Raw genomic sequence first — 20,690 nt, 5'->3', positions numbered from 1 at the left:
AATTTAAAAAAAATCAATTGCATTGTTTTTTTCATACCTAAAGAGGAACAAAAACACTCAAGAAAAAAATATTGACTAAGGTTCTCGTAATTCATGCATGAAAGGGTTAAAGATTGACTATTATGAACAAATCAAAATTCTATAAATGTTGTAAATGCAAATACATATTTCTCAGTCTCAGTGTCGTTCCTGTATGTTTTTCCCTCTTTGTTTCAGGTGAAGGATCAAAGCCTGGTCCAGTCACCTGTCTCAGCCCGTCCCATCTTGTTTTTGTCCAGTCAGCCTGAAAATTGCACCTTTGGGATACAGTGACATGTTGTGGAATCTGCAGGTAAATTTCTCTGGGTTCTCCATCACGCGTGCACTCACAATTTGTCTTTGTTTTACACGATAATTCATGTCTCACCATGACTCAGCACCAGAGAAAAGTGATCGTCACCATGAATTTGAGAAATTAAATAATACCTAGTCATACAGCTTCAGCATTAGCTCTGTTTCCCTTCACTGTGTCATTTTATAGCATCTTTATCGCTATCATTTACTGTGTTTTAAAGACATTTCTGTCAGACCTCAGAGCTACTTAGGTTGTTTTGGTATCTCTCTTGTAAAATCCTGACATGATAATTACTGTCACCGACATACCAACGCAGCGCTGCCTTAGATCTTCACCGGCTGTTGGAACAGAAAGCAGTCATATTATGGGACTTTAAGCCAGTGTTTTTCAGCCTTGGGGTCGGGACTCCACGTGGGGTTATCAGAAATTCAAATGGGGTCACTTGAAATTTCTAGTAATTGATAAAAATAAAAATAAAAACATATGGTGAGTTAAAATAGTTCAGTTACTCATTAAACTCATAACAGATGGGTAACTGAACTGTAACCTATTACATTTCAACAGAGCACTTTCTAATACAATAACAAAATAAAGCAGTGTTTTTCAACCTTGGGGTCAGGACCCCACGTGGGGTCACTTGGAATTCAAATGGGGTGGCCTGAAATTTCTAGTAATTGATAAAAATAAAATAGAAATTTACTAATAAAAAATATATGGTGAGTTGAGAGAGACAATCCTAATCCATAAAAGACATGACAAATTGTGAGTCTGAAACTGCAGCACTGTGGTTCTGTTTATCTGTCAAATGTTCATTGTGGTCGGTTTCAGATGCTGCAGCTCTTTCATAATTCATAGTTTGAGTTTTTGTTTGTTCAGTATTAATTGTCAGCCTTGGAAATCACAGCTAGACTGACTGTACATATCCTGACCAAAGGAAATCAAATTCTCACTTTGTGCAGTAATCTACACCTGGCTTTACTGCCTCCGTCCATAATAATATACGTTATATAGACCAGGGGTGTCAAAGTCATTTTAGGTCAGGGGCCACATACAGCCTAATATGATATGAAGTGGGCCGGATCAGTAAAATAAATAAAGAGTAGGATAAGAATTTATAAATAATGTCATCTCCAAAGTTTTCTCTATGTTTTTGAGTGAAAAAAGTAAAATTCCATAATGAAAATGTTTACCTCTACAAACTGTACTTGAACATAACATGAGCAAATATGAACAACCTGAAAATTCTCAAGAAAAATAAGTGTAATTTCAACAATATTACGCCTCAGTTTATCATTTATACATACTAGCAGCATTGTACCTGTGGTGCCATTTACGATAGCGCCCTCCCGTGGTGAAACAGCGGCATTGCACCTGTACGCCCTCCCATGTTGCAACATCAGGACATGCACCAGACACAGAAACGTCCATTATAGTAGGATGCATTACAGCTTACAGATCACAGTGAATCTACAAATGCACAAAACATTTAATAACAGGCAAAATATTGCTAAAATTACACATACTTCTCTTAAGACATTGCAGGTCATTCATATTTTTTGTAAAAGGCTAGTCTGTAAATGTAAACATTTTTGTGTAATTGTCCTTTTTATAACATTAAAACAAAGAGGAAAATTTGCAGTTTTTATTATTTATAGATTATTATTACTAGTGGCATTGTACCCATGGTGCCATTGTACGATAACGCCTTCCTGTGGTGCAACAGCGGCATTGCACCCAAACGCCCTCACACGCAACATCAGTGGGACACAGATGGACGGGACGGACACAGAACATGCGTTATAGTAGGACAGTAATTTACTGGTCTGATTCACTTTAGATTGAATTGACCTAAAATTATTTGAACATCCTTGTTAATTTCTTCAGTGTAATTTTTGCATTTCATAAATTCATCCCAGGGGCTGGATTTGACCCTTTGGTGGGCCGATTTTGGCCCCCAGGCCGCATGTTTGACACCTGCGATATAGGCTAAATGTCCTCTAAAATTTACATTTATTTGCAACATAGTATCCATACTAACCCTTACATGATCAAAAACACATTAATTTTAGCGAAAAAAAAAAAAAAAAAGGCTCAGTTTTTGAATGTCGGGGGTCACCAGAAATTTGTGATGTTAAAATGGGGTCATGAGCCAAAAAAGGTCAGAAACCACTGCTTTAAACCACAACTACACAGTATTTTGTAAGTTTCACATTCTGATTTCTTTGCGTGACTGATACAGAAACTGGAACTTCACGTAATAAGGGAAGTGAGTGATATCATCATAATTTATGAATATTTTCCGGGCTCTGTCACGTCAAGCAGCTTCCATCTTTGCTGTAAATGTCATTTCTTGATCTTGAGGAGCAGCAGGTTTCCTCTTTGTGCATGTTTGTGGTAAATGTTCATGTCAGTCTCCTTCACAAACATCTATTTCTGACATGTGTGGGTATTTTGGCCTTGAGCAACAGGTTTGTAGGTTGTTTCTTCATCCCGTATTCAAGGTTTGACACTGCCTCGTCAGTCCTGGTCCTGTGACCACAACCTCTTCTTTAGCCCAAAACAACCACCGGATCTGGAGCCTGTTCCTTTGAGCTCTCACCTGCTGGAGGTCTCTCCTAAAACCTCAGTTATCGTTCTTGAATTATTTTACAGATGCTTTTCTCAACTGATCAATTAACATGCATGTCCATATATATATTTAAAGTGTGTTTTGAGGTTGATTGGAACATTTGTAAGTAAACTGAAATATTTCAGATTTTTTTTTTTTTGCAGAATTTCGCAAATCATTTTTCCCCTCATGGTTTTGAGTAAATACATACAGAGAAAATAGAAACTTTTTTGTTTTTTTTTTAAATAAATTCTTATGAAGCAAACACTGATTGACAGATTGATCCACTGTTTGCTGCATCTCCCGGATATTATATAAATTTTACCTGTATTTACTTACTTATTATTACTAATATTGGTGTAGTTTAGTCTAATTAACAACATAGTTAATTAGGTTTATGGGTAAAATTGTTACTTTTATATTAATCAGTGCTAACTTATTTACACACATTTTCAGTACACATTTTTTTTTACACTTCTCATGGTGGACGTGTGAAACTCGATTTCATTTTTCTGTTTCACATAAAAATGACAATAATCTGTCTTTTTAGACGTATGTGGTAAAACAGGTCATCTGGACAGGTGAGAAGACTGAAGTATTTCTCTGTTTCCTCAGTGGAAAAAAAAATTACAGACATTTTTGATGAAAAACAACCGCTGCTTTTCTTCTTCTTGTCCCTCTCTCTGGACCAGTCATGTGTCATGTAGCCTACAGCGCCTCCTGTTGATGCAGTTTAGACGATTCACTGATGGAAATACATGACTTTAGTTTTTTCAGTCTCTCTAAAGTTTGCTTCCAGTTTGACATTTGATGTAATCACAGTTATTGTTAAGAGTTTGCAATGCATTTTACAAACTCTGCAGCTCATTTCATTTATACTGCACCATCTACAAGATACCATGGAGTTTCCAAGAGCTCATTCACTGTTTTCAGAACTTTGAAGTATGATATATGCATTTCATTAACTCCAGATACAGAAAATAGGATCAGAATGTTTACAGTGAAACATCCTTCCTTCAGCTGGATGATACTAACTCATGTTCAGATGTTTGATGACGTGGCCTCTGTATCGTTATGTGCTCATTGTGAAGTGAACAAAGCTGTGATACAGTATCACCCACTGGGTCCAACCTGCAACCCCCACACTGGGATCCGATAACCCCCCAGTGTCCAGGCTCTCAGGGCTTTACTTCACTGACCACACATAGTTTGTGTCCGTCTCTGTTGCTGTGCTGGTTCAGTGGTCGGTCAGGAGAACTCAGGTGTATCGGTGCATAGCCGGGGCTGCTGGGAACTCTGGCACCCTGCCAGACGCCTACGGGAGGTCCTGTCTTTGATGAGCACGGACCTTCAGCGTACCCACAGGACGACGCACAATCACCAAAGACCAACCCAGAAAAGGGCCATTTCATGTTTCTCAGCCACCGTTGACATCACTGATGTAAAAAAAATGCACCATTAACAATAACACTGATGCATATGGGCAGTTGGCTGCACCTCCACACAAATTTACATAAGCTTCACAGAAGAGCGTATCGCCCCTCGATCACGGAGAACATTGCATAACCTCCTGAAGAGGCACCGTCCTGCCCCAGATCGTCTTGTTTTTGTTTTTGTGTACGTGCAGGTTGCCAGACTCCCCCCTGTTACCATGGTAAGTGCCATTAGGCACACCGGTGTTTTCTCTATTTAGACTATAGTTCATACATTCCCCTGCCTACGATAAAATCTCACATCTACGTGTGTGTGTGTGTGTGTGTGTGTGTGTGTGTGTGTGTGTGTGTGTGTCCACGTATGTGTGGCCTGAGTTTGTCTCTAAATCAGAGGCACAGTTTGGTTGGAACACTTTGACAAAGAAAGGGCAGGTGAGTTCAGTGCTGCTTCTGTAAGAGCATCACATATTTGATCTGAATCTTTCAGAAATAGGAATGTTCTGAATCTTGGGGCAGTTTATTGATGGTAGATAGTGAATTTGGTGTCACCTGGTCAAGAGCAGCAGGGCTCAGTCATATCTCTGAGAGCAAATCCTCTTATCTTGATTTACAAGTGACCTACGTACATGTAGTAGTACATGTCTGGGGTCACGTAGAGGTCAGAAGATTACAATATTTGAGTTAAATTAGATGTAATTTAATGAGATCTAGAGGTGGAAGAATCATTTATAGTAGATACTTTATAATGCACTGAAATTATTAACAAAAACATACTTTAAAATGAAATGTGAGAAGTCATTGTACAGTAAAAAGGTCTGTGTCAGTGTTTTTGTTTTACATCTGATGTTTTTGGATTAATTTTGTGTAAAGCTGACTCATTTTATTTTTTATTTAGCATTTTGTTTATTAGTTGGAGTTAACCCATAAAGACCTAGTGCTACTTTTGTGGCAGTTCCTAAATGAATTTTTCACTATTTCTCCCTTTCTTAACTGATTAATCACCATTTTTATATAGTCTTATCTTCTATATTTTGGATTTTTTTGGTGTAAATCATGTAGTTTCCTATATTTAATCCACAGATCATGTGCATGGGTATGTATATGTATATATGTATATGTATGTATATGTAAGTGTATGTGCATGGGCATGTATATGTGTATGTATGTATATGTAAGTGTATGTGCATGGGCATGTATATGTGTATGTATGTATATGTAAGGGCGACACGGTGGTGCAGCCTCACACCGAGAAAGTCCTGGGTTCAATTCCAACACCAGTCGATGGGGGTGGGACCTTTCTGCGTGGAGTTTGCATAGTCTCCCCATGTCTGCGTGGGTTCCCTCTGGGTACTCTGGCTCCTCCCACCATCCAAAGACATGCAGGTTAATCTAAATTGCCCATAGGTGTGTTGTTTGTCTCTATATGTTCAGCCTGGTGATGAACTGGTGAAATGTCCAGGGTGAACCCCACCTTCCCCTGTAAGTAGCTGGGAAAGGCTCCAAGTGACCCCCGTGACCCTAGTGAGGATAAAGCAGGTTCAGAAAAGGAATGAATGTATGTGTATGTGTATGTATATGATTGTATATGTGGATGTGTGTGTATGTATATATATGTACATATTACTGGTTTAGACAAAGGGGTGAGAGCTAATACACTATGCTTCCTCTCACTCCTTTTCAAATATGACTCTTTTTCTCTTTTTCTTTTTTTGTGTTTATTATTTTTTGCTTCCTTTAATTTTCATTTCTATATTATGTTGTGCAAAGAAGTCAGTTAGTAGCAATCAGGAAGCTTGTACCATCACCACAGTGCTTTCCAACCTTTTTTGGCTTGTGACCCCATTTTAACATCACAAATTTCTGGCGACCCCAGACATTCAAAACGGAGACTTTTTTTTTTTTTGCTAAAATTTATTTGTTTTTGATCATGTAATAGTTTGCTATACTATGTTGCAAATAAACAATAATTTTAGTGGACATTTAGTCGATATAATGTATATTATTCTGGACGGAGGCAGTAAATCCAGGTGTAGATTACTGCACAAAGGGAGAATTTGATTTTCCTTGGTCAGGATATGTACAGTCAGTCCAGCTTGGATTTACAAGGCTGACAATTAATACTGAACAAGCAAGAAGACAAACTATGAATTATGAAAGAGCTGCAGCATCTGAAACTGACCACAATGAACATTTGACAGATAAACAGAACCACAGTGCTGCAGTTTCAGACTCACAGTTTGTCATGTCTTTTATGGATTGGGATTGTCTCTGTCAACTCACCATATATTTTTATTTGTAAGTTTTTTTATTTTTATTTTTTATAAATTACTAGAAATTTCAGGCATCCCCATTTGAATTCAAGATGACCCCATGTAGGGTCCTGACCCCAAGGTTGAAAAACACTGTATTACTGGTTTAGACAAAGGGGTGAGAGCTAATACGCTATGCTTCTTCTCACTCCTTTTCGAATATGACTCTTTTTCTCTTTTTGTGTTTATTATTGTTTTTTGCTTCCTGGAATTTTCATTTCTATATTATGTTGTGCAAAGAAGTCAGTTAGTAGTAATCAGGAAGCTTGTACCATTTCCATATTCGAGATAAATCAGTAAAAAAAAAAAGAAAAAAGAAAAGATCATCATATTATATATATATATATATATATATATATATATATATATATATATATATATATATATATATATATATATATATATATAGGAATTGATCAAGTTAAAAAAAATGGTTTGATGTAAATAAGTTATCACTTAATGAAGATAAAACAAAATGTATGGTTTTTGGTGGTGCTAGGGGAAATTATGATATAAAACTGAAAATTAATGAAATTGAGATTGAAAGGGTGTATGAAACAAAATTTTTGGGAGTGATTATTGACCATTAACTCTGTTGGAAACCACAAACAGAATATATCAAACGCAAAATGTCCAAGGCTGTTGCGATTCTTTATAAAACTCGAGACTTGTTAAGCAAAAAATGTTTGCATATGTTGTATTGTTCACTTGTAATGCCATATATGTCATACTGTGTGGAAATATGGGGCAATGTGTATAAAACTAATATAGACCCGATAATTAAACTCCAAAAAAAAGCTATTAGAGTCATAAACAAAGCTGGTTATCTCCAATCAAATAATCCACTTTTTGTAGAATCTGGTTTACTAAAATTTTTTGATATTGTATATTTAAAAACAATGGAATTTATGTTTCGCGTTAAAAGTAAAAACCTTCCTTTTTGTATTCAGAAAATTTTAGATTTTAGATATTAGATTTTAAATTTTAAAAGTTAAGAGAAGGACATTATAATATGCGGTCCTGGTAGAACCCTGTATGTGAAAATCCCCAGTCCTGAGCTCGTGGTTCGTCCTCCGGGGTTAAGATCCACCTGCCTCCCTGGCTTTGTGACAGACAAACATAAACACATCCACACCCACAGATCACAAACCCTGCTGCCCCGGCTGATGCCTTTAATTACACAGAACAAGTGCAGGGTCACAAAAACTACACCAGTCTTTAACACGGTGAAAACCACACAGAGCAAACACACTGGAGTGTTCTCTTCAGAGGGGGGGTGGGGGGTGGAGGTGTTTAATGACTGGCCTTTGCGGGGGGTGGGTGTTCATACTCAGCTCAGAGATAGCGTGTGACGGTGCATTCACAGCCACCCACACAGATAAAAGAGGAACAGTGTCGTGCAGACAAAGACACCAGGTCTCACCGGTCCTTCAGATGCTTCTTCTTAAAAGAGTCACACACAGATTTTTTTGGGGGGGAAGTCGTTTGCTTTTTTTCCCCTCCACATCAGAAGGGAAATTCCGACTTTACTCTTCCAGATTCACTCTTCATGCACTGTTTATGTTTCTCTTCCCTCTTTTTTTTCCACGTTAACGATATGGTTTTGAGTTCTGTCATTTCCACATGCACATCCCTCCTTCGCATGCGAGCAGCAGGTGTTGCTTGTACCGATGCATAATAACAGGTTCGACTTCTCACAGCAGTTCTTGATTTATCGTGTTGGGTAATGGAAGTAATTAATAAGGTATATTTGGAGACACAATCCTGGAAAGTGTATTCACAATGGTTTGACAATCTAACAATGACGCTGAAAAACAGGTTATATGAGAAAGTCATGAGAGGCTGTGGGAAGTGGAGCGTTTGTTGGAGTTTCCATCAAGTTCTTGAACGCAAGGCAAGTTTATTTGTATGGGACATTTCAGGAACAAGGCAATTCAAGGTGCTTCTAATGGGACTTCCTACCTGTTTGCTGTCATGAGTGGTCCATTCCAGCATTAACTAGAAGCACTCAGAGAGCGCAGACCTCCGCCAAGGCTGATCAGTGGGCCCCCCCGTGGGCCCCCCCACCCCCAATCACCACCAAAATTTAATCATTTGTTCCTTGTGCCAGTATCAACATTTCCTGAAATTTTTATCCAAATTAAAGGCACAGTAGGCCAAAAAGTAAGGGCACCCCCATTTTTTATATAAATTGAGATAAAATCCGCCTTCTGGATCAGATCCGGATCAGCCTTTGAAATGTGATAGAGGACCCCATTGTCAATTCCTGAGTAAAATTTCATGAGTTTTGGTCAATAATTAAGCGAGATATTGGGAAACGAAAATTTTGGCCCCATTTACCACAATGTTAATGAAAATTTCAAAGTGATCCAGAATCCAGGATTTCTTCCAGATCACCCCCAAAAGTTAATCATTTCTTCCTTATCCCATTTCCAACAAACCCTGAAAATGTAATCAAAATCTGTCCATAGCTTTTTGAGTTATGTTGCACACTAACGGACAGACAAACAGACAGACAAACAAACCCTGGCAAAAACATAACCTCCTTGGCGGAGGTAATTATATCCCTGTTCAAAAATGGGTATAATAATAACAAAAAAAAATAATTAAAAAAAAAATGATAATAATTCAGTTACATTTAAGCTGATGTAGTTCAGGTTAGATTTTAGTCAGATACTGAAAAATAACGTTTTCTGAAACTAGAGATTATTATCTTTCTAACGAGGTGTTATTGATTAATTTTGTCCTCATGGTTCTTCACTTATAGTCAAGGTAAATAGGTAAAATGAACACAAATTAGGTAGAAAGGCACAGGTTAACCTTTACAGCCTATTTAGATCCAAATTGTTGTGTCTTTAAAGGTTATGCACATATTTCCTGAAGAAAAGAGAATGAGAAATAAAAACATGTTTATGTTTATGTTATGTTTATGCATTTTTTCCAAAGCGACTTACAGGGGAAAACCAATCAAATCACTCAATCAATCAAATTGTATTTATATAGCGCCAGATCACAACAAAAAAGTTATCTCATGACATTTTATATTTAGAGTTGGTCAAAACCAGACTCTAAGCCAATTTACAGAAACCCAACAGAATATATATATGCTCATTTGAACTCTGCAGAAACAACAAAACTGAATATGGCTGAAGACTTTTGCACAGTACTGTGTGTTTTATTAATAATGTACTGTCTGCTTTTTTAATTCACAGGTGTCAAACATGCGGCCCGGGGGCCAAATCCGGCCCGCCAAAGGGTCCAGTCCGACCCTTGGGATGAATCTGTGAAATGAAAAAATTATACTGATAATAACAATCCTTTTAGTTCAAGTTCCACATTCAGACCAATTCAATCTCAAGTGGGCAGGATTCAGTCAAATACCACCATAATAATATCTAAATAATGACAACTCCAAATTTTTCTCTTTGTAAATGTGAATATTTTCGTGTATTTACATTAAAACGAAATATAATTTTGCAAAAAATGTGAATAACCTGAACAAATATGAACAACCTGAAATGTCTTAAGAGAAGTAAGTACAATTTTGACAATATTCTATTTGTTACTAAATGTTTTGTGTATTTGTAGATCCACTGTGATCTGTAAGTTCTAATGTACATGTGGAAATGATAAACTGAGGCAGAATGTTGTTAAAATTACACTTATTTTTTCAGTTTGTTCATGTTATTCACATCTTTTGAAAGGATAGTTTGTAGATGTAAACCTTTTCATAATGTAAATTTACTTTTTTCGCTCTAAAACAGGGGTGTCATACTCATTTTCTTTCAGGGGCCACATTCAGCCCAAACTGATCTTAAGTGGGCCGGACCAGTAAAACAACAGCATAATAACCTGTAAATAATGACGACTCCAAATTTTTCTCTTTGTTTTAGTGCAATTAAAATTTAATTATAAAAATGTGTACATTTACAAACTATCCAAACAAAAATGATGCGAATAACCTGAAAAAAACTGAAATTTCTTGAGAAAAATAAGTGCAATTTTAACAATATTACACCTCAACTTGCCATTTATACATGCATATTACAGATTGGATCTACAAAACGCACAAAATATTTAAAAACAGGAAGAATAATGTTAAAATTTCACTTTCAAAATTTCAGGGTTTTCGCATTTTATTGTTAAAGGATAGTTTGTAAATGTTAATATTTTCATCATTTCATGTAAGTTTTTATACTAAAACAAAGAGAAAAATTGGGAGTTGTGATTACTTGTTTATAGATGTAATGGAATATTATGTTTTTCACATTAAACTAAGAAAATTTGGAGTCATTATTTATCGGTTATGATGCTATTATTTTAGTTGAGCTCATATTGGTCTATATGTGGAACCTGAATAAAAACGACTTTGACATCCTTGATTGTTAACCCTTTCATGCATACTGGTCACTACAGTGGACAGTTATTCTACAGCTGTTCTCTTATATGTTCACGGATTTTGTTGTTTTAGTTCCATATCAGCCAACACAGTGGACGCTTATGCACCATCCAATACACTGACATTGAAAACATTACTGTAACTTTGCTGTTCTTGATAAACCTGATCGAGTGTAAATCAATTCCTTGTTATTGTTATTAGACTGTAATTAACAACAAAGTTTTTTTTTTTTTTTTGGCATATTTTTGGCCTTGAAGTGAGTAATGACTAGTATTAGAGTACACTACAAACAAAAAGTTAAGGATATTTCTTTTTTTTTTTTTTTTGTCTTTTTTTTTTTTTTTGTCATTTTTGCCATTTGTAAATAAAACTGTCTGGTCATTAAAAAAAAATATGTTTCAATTCAATTCACAAACAAAAAAGTAAAAAGCATTGTGCAAGAATCCCAACTGAAAAAAATAGCCCAAAAATTAAAAATATCCATAACTTATTTTTGTAGTGTATGTTAAAATGTGAGAAAACATCAAATTAGCAGCATTTAATGTTTTTATTTCATAGTTTTCACACAGTATATCAGGAAATACATGTTTCTTTGCTTCAAAAATTAACCCTGTCATGCATGAATTATGAGAACCTTAATCATGACTTTTCCCCCCTGTTTTTATTCCTCTTTAGGCATGAAAAAAATGCAATTGACAGCTTTTTATTATTATTTTTATATTTATTTTACCTATTTTTTATGGAGCTGCAAAAATGTTCACTCAAATGGATACGATGTGTTTAATTTTTGAAGCAAAGAAACATGTATTTACTGATATACTGTGAAAACTATGAAATATAAACACTTTTAATGCTGCTAATTTGATGTTTTCTCATATTTAAACATACTCTAATACTAGTTATTACTTACTTCATGGAGATAATATACAAAAAAAAAACATTTTGCTAAAGAAAAAATGATAATTACAGTCTAATAACAATTGATTTACACTCAAACATGTTACTGCAGATCAGGTTTATCAAGAACAGCAAAGTTACATATGCATAAGTGTCCACTGTGTTGGCTGATAATGAACTGAAACGACAAAACCCATGAATATACAAGAGAACAGCTGTAGAATAGCTGTCCACTGTAGTGACCACTGTGCATGAAAGGGTTAAACACATAGTGTCCAGCTGAGTGGACATTTTTGCAACTCCATGAAAAATAGCTTCATAATTTTTTTTTTTTTAAATGTACTCGCATTGTTTTTTTAATGCCCAAAGAGGAACAAAGAAAAAAATCTTGATAAATGTTCTCAAATTCATGCATGAAAGGGTTAATATCTTAAGTGTAATTTTTGCACTTTGTAAATTCATCCCGCGGGCCATATTGGAACCTTTGGCGGGCCGCATTTGGTCCCCGGGCCGCATGTTTGACACCCCTGCTCTAAAACATAGAGAAAAGTTTGGAGTTGGCATTATTTCTATATTATTCTGTTATTATTTTACTGGTTCGGCCCACTGCAGATCAGATTTAGTAGAATGTGGAACTGGACTGGAATGAGTTTGACACCCCTGCTTTAATTAATGTACTGTTAAATGTCCTGTTAATGATGTTTGTTATGTGAAATGCAACAGACTGTAGCGTTCTACCTGTGACAAATTTTCCCTCTGGGACAGAAAAAACCAAAAAAAACCAAAACAAAACTAGGTCACCTGAGTTCCAGTCAGAGTCCTGTCAGGTAATGTGAGAATGGATTGTTGTGATTTCTGATTGGGTTTGTTAGTGCAACAGGCCTGCACACTGTTGCGTGTGAGGCCGTGGCCCGCTGCCAGAGGAAAGAGCACGTAAAAGGACGAGGTATGTTTTGATTTTGAAAGAGTCACGGAATATCTGTTTAAATTGGCAATATTCACGGTCACGTATCACGTAGGCGGTTTAATTAGACGAGCGATGACACTGTTTCCCATCCACTGTGGTTACATTGACTTTAATTGAATTGCAACTGCAGGAGATCCAGTTACATTGAAACAAGAACTGGGTAAAAAGTCTCCAGGATGGAAAACAGTGTCTGATAATGAAGACAAAACTGCAGCTGGGTTTTTATTCCATCAGGTTAATATTCAGATTTTGGTTTAGTGATCATATATTATATTTACACTATTTTATTGCACTTATTTAGAAAAAGAAGAAGGAGAATCAGCAGGTAGCCACTGCATCAGTGATGGTTACGTGGCTTGCTCAAGGGCACATCAACCAACGATTTCTCTGGGAATGGACCTCATGATGCTAAGATATCTAATCCAGTCCGATCCAACTTTATTTGTAAAACACTTTAAAACAACCACAGCGGACCAAAGTGCTGTACATAAAAATAAATAAAAAATAAAATAACAGAGTAAAATATAAGAATAGATTAAAAAACATAGAACAACTGTAAAAATAAATAAATAAATACATACATACATACATACATACATATATACATACATACATACATACATATATATATATATGTATATATGTATATGTACATACATACATACATACATAAATACATAAATACATACATACATACATACATACATACATAAATACATACATACATACATATATACATACATACATACATACATACATACATATATATATATATATATATATATATATATATATATATATATATACATATATATGTATATATGTATATGTACATACATACATACATAAATACATAAATACATACATACATACATACATACATACATACATACATACATACATACATAAATACATACATACATACATACATACATACATATATACATACATACATACATAAATACATAAATACATAAATAAATACATACATACATACATAAATACATAAATAAATACATACATACATACATACATACATACATAAATACATACATACATACATACATACATACATATATACATACATACATACATAAATACATAAATACATAAATAAATACATACATACATACATAAATACATAAATAAATACATACATACATACATAAATAAATACATAAATAAAAACAGAACAATTGATAAAACCAAAATAACAGAGTAAAAGGCAAGAATAGATTAAAAGACATAGAAAAACTGTAAAAAATAAATAAATAAATATGGAACAATTGATAAAACCAAAATAACAGAGTAAAATACAAGAATAGATTAAAAGACATAGAACAACTGAAAATAAATAAATAAATAGATAAATACGGAACAATTGATAAAACCAAAATTACAGAGTAAAATGCAAGAATAGATTAAAAGACATAGAACAACTGTAAAAAATAAATAAATAAATAAATAAATAAATAAATACGGAACAATTGATAAAACCAAAATTACAGAGTAAAATGCAAGAATAGATTAAAAGACATCAAACAACTGTAAAAAAAAAAAAAAAAAAAAAAAAGTAAAACAAATAAATAAATAAAAATACAGAACAATATACACAACAAAATAAAAGAATAAAATACAAGAATAGATTAAAAATATAAGAAGCTCCAAATACTAAATGTACATGTGCACTGTAGGCTCTTTTTTTTTCTTTCTTTGTATTATGATTGTGGATGCTAGTTTGTGTGCTTACATATATATATTATCCTTGGTTTCCCGGAAGTGTGATCTGAATTTTTTGCATCTGATTTTGTTTTTTTAACTCTAAATTTATGAATATAGTTTAAAAAATCACAAAAAATTCAGACACTTAATTTTAGTGCAAAAAAATTTCAATGCTGGAAATTCAATGGCTTTTCTAATTCAAAATCTGATGAGACAGATTTCCTTCCATAGACCCGTTAAACTACAGAGTAAAGTTCATCAGTTAGAATGATGAACTCCTGCTGAACTTTGAGCCCAGAATGCACTTTGAAATTGGCACTTTACTGCTGTGCACTTTATAAATAAAACTTTTTTTTTTTTTTTTTTTTTTTTTTTTTTTAAGTTATTTATAAGTAATTTTTAGGGGGAGTGTTATTGTTATTGTTTTGTTTTTTTTTATATCAGTATTTTTTAGTATTTTTATTATTTTTATCAGTAACTTATACTATTTTTACTAAATGCTGCTGACAGTCGGGGACCTGAGTACAATATTTCGTTTCTGTGTATTTTTGTATGCTGAAATGACAAATAAACTTGAATGTGAATCTGAATCCTGTATTTGAACTTCGCGCGCCCTCTGGTGGAAAACATACGTAAGTGCTTATCGTCCGCCTGAACTACAACTCCCATGATGCATTTCACCCGGCTGTACTTCCGGATGTACACGAGTCTTGTTTCTGGCAGATGATACTACTTGATTCGGACAATGGACGACCAAACTGTGAAGGCAATTTTATTCGATTTGGATAATACTCTGATTGAAACGAGTCAAGCTGGAGTAGTGGCGATTCAGAAGGTAAAACCGACCGGAAATGAGTCTGAAACCTATAAACGGCACTTTCATTCATCTTACTGTGGGTGTGGTTTCGTTTAGTGCTTATTAATCGTGTATAATTTCTAATTAAGTCTCTTATTTTTGCTTTTTTGGCACAATTTTTAAGATTTTTGCTGTATTTGATGATGGTGCGTTCACTTACACTGGGAAACTTGAGCATATTAGTACTTTTCATTGAAATAAGAGGTTGTTTCGTTTGGACAATTTCCGACAGGTGTGGTGGGTCTAACTTAGACTTCATCTTTACTCATGTACTGCATTTAAGTACAAATGTGATGTACTTGTACTTCACTTGTGTAGCTCATTCTGTTTAATCCAACTTTATACTATGCACTTGACTGCATCTCACAGGTGAATGTTGTGCTTATTACTACACCTGATTTGTCTGACAGGTGGAGTCACTTTTTTTCTTTTTTTTTTTAAATTTTATTAACCCTTTCATGGATGAATTGTGAGAACCTTAGTCAAGATTTTTTTCTTCAGTGTTTTTATTCCTCCTTAGGCATGAAAAAAACAATGCGATCAAGTTTTTTTTTTTTCTATGGAGTTACAAAAATGTCTATGCATTTAATTTTTGAAGTAAAGAAACGTGTTTAAAACCCAATATCAGAAAGTAATATGAAAACAATGAAATAAAAACATCTTTAATGCTGCTAATCTGATGTCTTCTCACATTTTAACATACTCTAATGCTAGTATTTACTCACTTCATGGAGATAATATGCAAAAAAAAACCTTCTTGTCTAACAAATAACAATTGATTTACACTCAAACATGTTACTGCAGATCAGGTTTATGAAGAACAGCAAAGTTACAGTAATGGTCTGAATGTCAGTGTATGGGATGGTGCATAAGTGTCCACTGTGTTGGCTGATATGGAACTAAAACGTCAAAACCTATGAACATACAAGAGAACAGCTTTGAACAGCTGTCCACTGTAGTGACCACTGTGCATGAAAGGGTTAATCAAAATCTGGTCATACATTCTAAGGAATTCCATAGAGCACAGGTGTCAAACATGCAGCCTGGGGGCCATATCCGGCCCGCCAAAGGGTCCAATCCGGCCCTTGGGATGAATTTGTGAAATGGAAAAATTATAATGAAGATATTAACAGTCAAGGATGTTAAAATCATTTTAGGTCAATTCAATCTGAAGTGGGTCAGACCAGTAAAATACAATCATAACAACCTATAAATAATGAAAAACGCAAATTTTTGTGGGTTTTTTTTTTTTTTTTTTTTTTGTGTAAAAAAAGTAAAATTACACAAAAATGTTTATATTTACAGACTAGCCTTTTACAAAAATGTGAATAACCTGAACAAATATGAACAATATGAATTTTCTTAAGAGATGCATGTAGAATTGTACCAATATTCTACGTATTACTAAATATTTTGTGTATTTGTAGATCCACTGTAATCTGTAAATTGTGATGCACATGTATAAATGATAAACTGAGGTGTGATATTGTTAAAATTGCGCTTATTTTTCGTAAGAATTTTCAGGTTCATATTTTGTTCATGTTATGTTCAAGTACAGTTCGGAGATGTCAACATTTTCACCACGGAATTTTACTTTTTTCACTCAAAAACAGAGAGAAAACTTTGGTGTTGACATTATTTATAAGTTCTTAACCTATTATTTATATTATTTTACTGGTCCAGCCCACTTTAGATCAGATTAGGCTAAATGTGGCCCCTGAACTAAAATGACTTTGACATCCCTACCATAGAGAGAGACTTTTTTCCCACACTGAGCATCAACATCAAACTTATGCTGAACAGTATTTCTAAAGAACATTATATATAAAAATAAAATAAAATAGTAATAATAATAATAAAGAAAATAAAATAAATAACAAAATAAAGTCAGAGGTCTAATCAAGTATCAGTATATTCAAATTCACAAACAATCAAGGCTTGTTTGGTTTTTACATATTTCAGTGTTTTTTTTGTTTTTTTTGTAAGTTATTTCATTTTTGTAAATTGAGAAGAGTGGGTGGTTCTTCATAAAAATCTGCATCTGTGTATAAATTGTTTAGCAATAATAATTCAAGTGTTGTATGTAATTTCTTGTTTTTTGTTTTTCATTATAACTCCAAATTTAATGTCTTTAAGGTGTAGTCACTTCACAGATTACAGGTCCACTTCCTGTCCTTGGAAAGCCATGTGTTCCTCTGTAGGTTGACTTTAAAACCCTCCCCCTTCTTAAGATGCGTCAACTCCATTTTATATCTTGTATTTTACTATATTTATATGACTTCTATACCTAAATGATGGTGCAGAAATATGGGGAAACAACTACTATTCAAATATTCATCCTATCTTTTTACTTCAAAAAAAGGGAATAAGAATTATTACTGATGCAGATTTTTATGCACCAGCAAATTTGTATTTTTACAGAGCTTAATTTACTGAAAATACATGATCTTGCTGATCTTAGTACAGTGGTAGTGATGTACAAGGCACAAAATAATCTTCCTATTCTCCCTCCTTCATCCAGGAGATGTCTGAATGTAGGAAAAGTCAGTGTAGCCTCAGAGGAACCAGCATTTTTAAAAAAGCTAAGGCAAGAACAATTTTTAAAAAAAAAAGTAGATGTTTTGAATGGAGGAATGATTAAAACAGTCTAAAACAATTAAAACTTTCAAAAAAGATGTACAGATAAAATATAGAGCTCAGGACTGACAAAAGAAAATACTTTTTTAGAAGCCTAGGATCGATATTGGTAGTTTTATAAGGACATGATTTACCTGAATTAAATTAAATATGTATTCTCTTCTGTTGTATATTTAGCAATGATAACATTGATTTTTGTTTGTTTGTTTGTTTGTTTGTTTTCATGTGGAAACATTGTGTTAATTGTAAATAGGGTTGGGCAAAATAAGTCTTAACTTCAGCCTAAATTCTTTCAGTCGCATTGTATATAGAACAATGGATATGTTGTTTTTGTTTGTTGTTTAAAGTAATTAACAACCAAATAAACTACTACTACTACTACTACTACAACTACAGTGACACAGAATAGATGTCATTACATTTTGGGAAAAGTAGGTCAAAGTTCAATTATTTTATGAATTTTTCAAATCTTTTTTTTTCCCATTTACTTATAATGGGCGAAATTTCAAATGTCTGTAGCAGCAAAACTACTTTTTAAATTCACACTAAATTGAGTTTATCGATTGCCAGTGACCCAGAATAGATGTCATTACATTTTGGGAAAAGTAGGTCAAAGTTCAAATTTTTAATGAATTTTTCAAATCTTTTTTTTCTTCCATTTACTTATAATGGGTGAAATTTCACATCTATAAAAACATCAATTTTGTTTCAATTTACTTCAGACTTGACACATATATAGAGGCAGTTGATATGCTGACATCAGCTGGATCCATGCCAAAATAAGTTTCAATACGTGCGAGGGGGGTTTGTTGTGTCTGCTACCACTTGTTTATAATATATAAACACAGATAGGCCATGATCCTATTGTTGTGTATGATTCAATTACTGTATTATGTATTTGTTGTGGCTGAATGCTAAAATTAGGAAAAATGTATTGTTTGATTGTTGTATTAAGTTAGTGATAAAGGTGTAAAAGCACTTGAGGGGTCGGATTAAATAAGTTTACACTTCTTCCTACTCCTTTTCACCCATGCAAAATTCAGACTTGCGCGTACTTGAAGATAGATTCTGTTTATTTAAATGTTATTTTGTTTTAGTTTAGTTTAGTTTTATTTTGTTTCTTTGCATGTTCGAAATAAACACAGATATTAATTTAGATATTTATTACTTTCTGTTAAATGCTCTTTTCAATAATTTCTAATTCTAATACAAATTTAATCTCCTGTAGTGAATTTTTCTTGGATTTATATCAGTTTTTTAATCAGCTATTGCTTTTTTCCTGCTTTTACCTATTATTATTGTTATTATAATTATTATTATTAGTAGTAGTAGTAGTACTACCTAATATAACTATCAGTCTTTTCAAATCCACTTTCTGTCGACCTGTCATTTTCACCTATTTTTTATTTTTTTTTGTCTTGTGTTTGTCTCTTTCAGACCAGTGAACTTCTAAAAACCACTCTGGACCTCGACGATGACACCATCAGCATCATCTGCAACAAGTTCAAGCAGAAGCTCAGAGAAGAGACCTTTGACCCCACAGGCAGCAGATCCATAGACCAGGTCCGGGTCGGTCACTGGGAGGAGAGCCTGGTGGAGACTTTGTCTGACGGTTCAGCCGCTGAATCTCTTGCGGCTCGATGTTACGACCTGTGGAAAAGCAGCCGCCTGGAGCTCCTCACTCTGTCCCCTGAAGTGTGCGGGCTCCTGCGGCGGCTCCGGGGACGGTACAAGCTGCTGCTGCTGACCAACGGCGTGGCTCAGACGCAGAGGGAGAAGGTGGAGGTCGCCGGGTGTGAGGAGTTCTTCGACGCCATCGTGGTGGGCGGAGAACACGCCGAGCAGAAGCCCTTCCTGTCCATTTTTACGCTGTGTTTCCACATGCTGGGGGTGGAGGCCCAGGACTGCGTCATGGTCGGAGACTCTCTGGACACAGATATTCAGGGGGGCTTTAACGCCAAGGTCCGAGCGACAGTTTGGATCAACAGAGGAGGAGGAGGAGGAGGAGGAGCAGACGATTTGGTGAAACCAGACTACACCATACCCACTGTACTGGATCTGCCAGGCATTCTGGAAGAACTAAAGTAAAAGGACCAACACATGGGTGACACTGGTGCAATATTATGGGATTTTTAATTAATGTGGGAGATTTGAAGGTGAATGTGATGCCAAGTTTGGAGCTGCTTTTTTATGGACACTTTTTATCTGTTTCATGCAATTCTAAAATATAAGTACACACTTGTCATTTGGGATTTATGTGGTGTTTCAGGGTGTTAACACACAGGTTTTACAAGTAATTTAATGGAATGCTTTCTCTGCACTGTGTGTAAGCACAATATTGTTTTATTTGCAGTTTGTTTTTATTTCTCCACTACATTCACTTTTATACCTGGTTTTTCAGTTATACCGTATGTCCCCCCCAAAAATTACAATCGGAGTTTCTGCATTGCTTTCAAAACTAGAAAAACACTCGGAGAGCGCAGACCTCCGCCAAGGCAGATCAGTCGTGTGTACCCAATCACAAGTGT

The 20,690-nt window shown here is 34.6% G+C and overlaps 1 protein-coding gene across 2 annotated transcripts; it reads left to right on the top strand.

Annotated features, from left to right (window-relative positions):
- The first annotated feature begins 216 nt into the window (after positions 1-216).
- Positions 217-20,323, top strand: nanp (N-acetylneuraminic acid phosphatase). Of its 2 annotated transcripts, none has more exons than XM_030156685.1 (2): positions 217-331; positions 19,600-20,323. In XM_030156685.1, exons 1-2 carry the CDS (start codon positions 314-316, stop codon positions 20,248-20,250), a joined length of 669 nt encoding a protein of 222 aa, XP_030012545.1. In that variant the 5' UTR covers positions 217-313; the 3' UTR covers positions 20,251-20,323. The 2 variants fall into 2 exon arrangements, with proteins under 2 accessions (XP_030012545.1, XP_030012544.1); XM_030156684.1 differs by lacking the exon at positions 217-331 and adding an exon at positions 15,283-15,504.
- Positions 20,324-20,690: the final 367 nt, after the last annotated feature.

Source organism: Sphaeramia orbicularis, chromosome 15, assembly GCF_902148855.1.
Source record: "Sphaeramia orbicularis chromosome 15, fSphaOr1.1, whole genome shotgun sequence".
NCBI classification, from domain to species: Eukaryota; Metazoa; Chordata; class Actinopteri; order Kurtiformes; family Apogonidae; genus Sphaeramia; species Sphaeramia orbicularis.
Note: the sequence above shows the minus strand (reverse complement) of the source record. Positions and strands in the feature narration are given on the sequence as shown.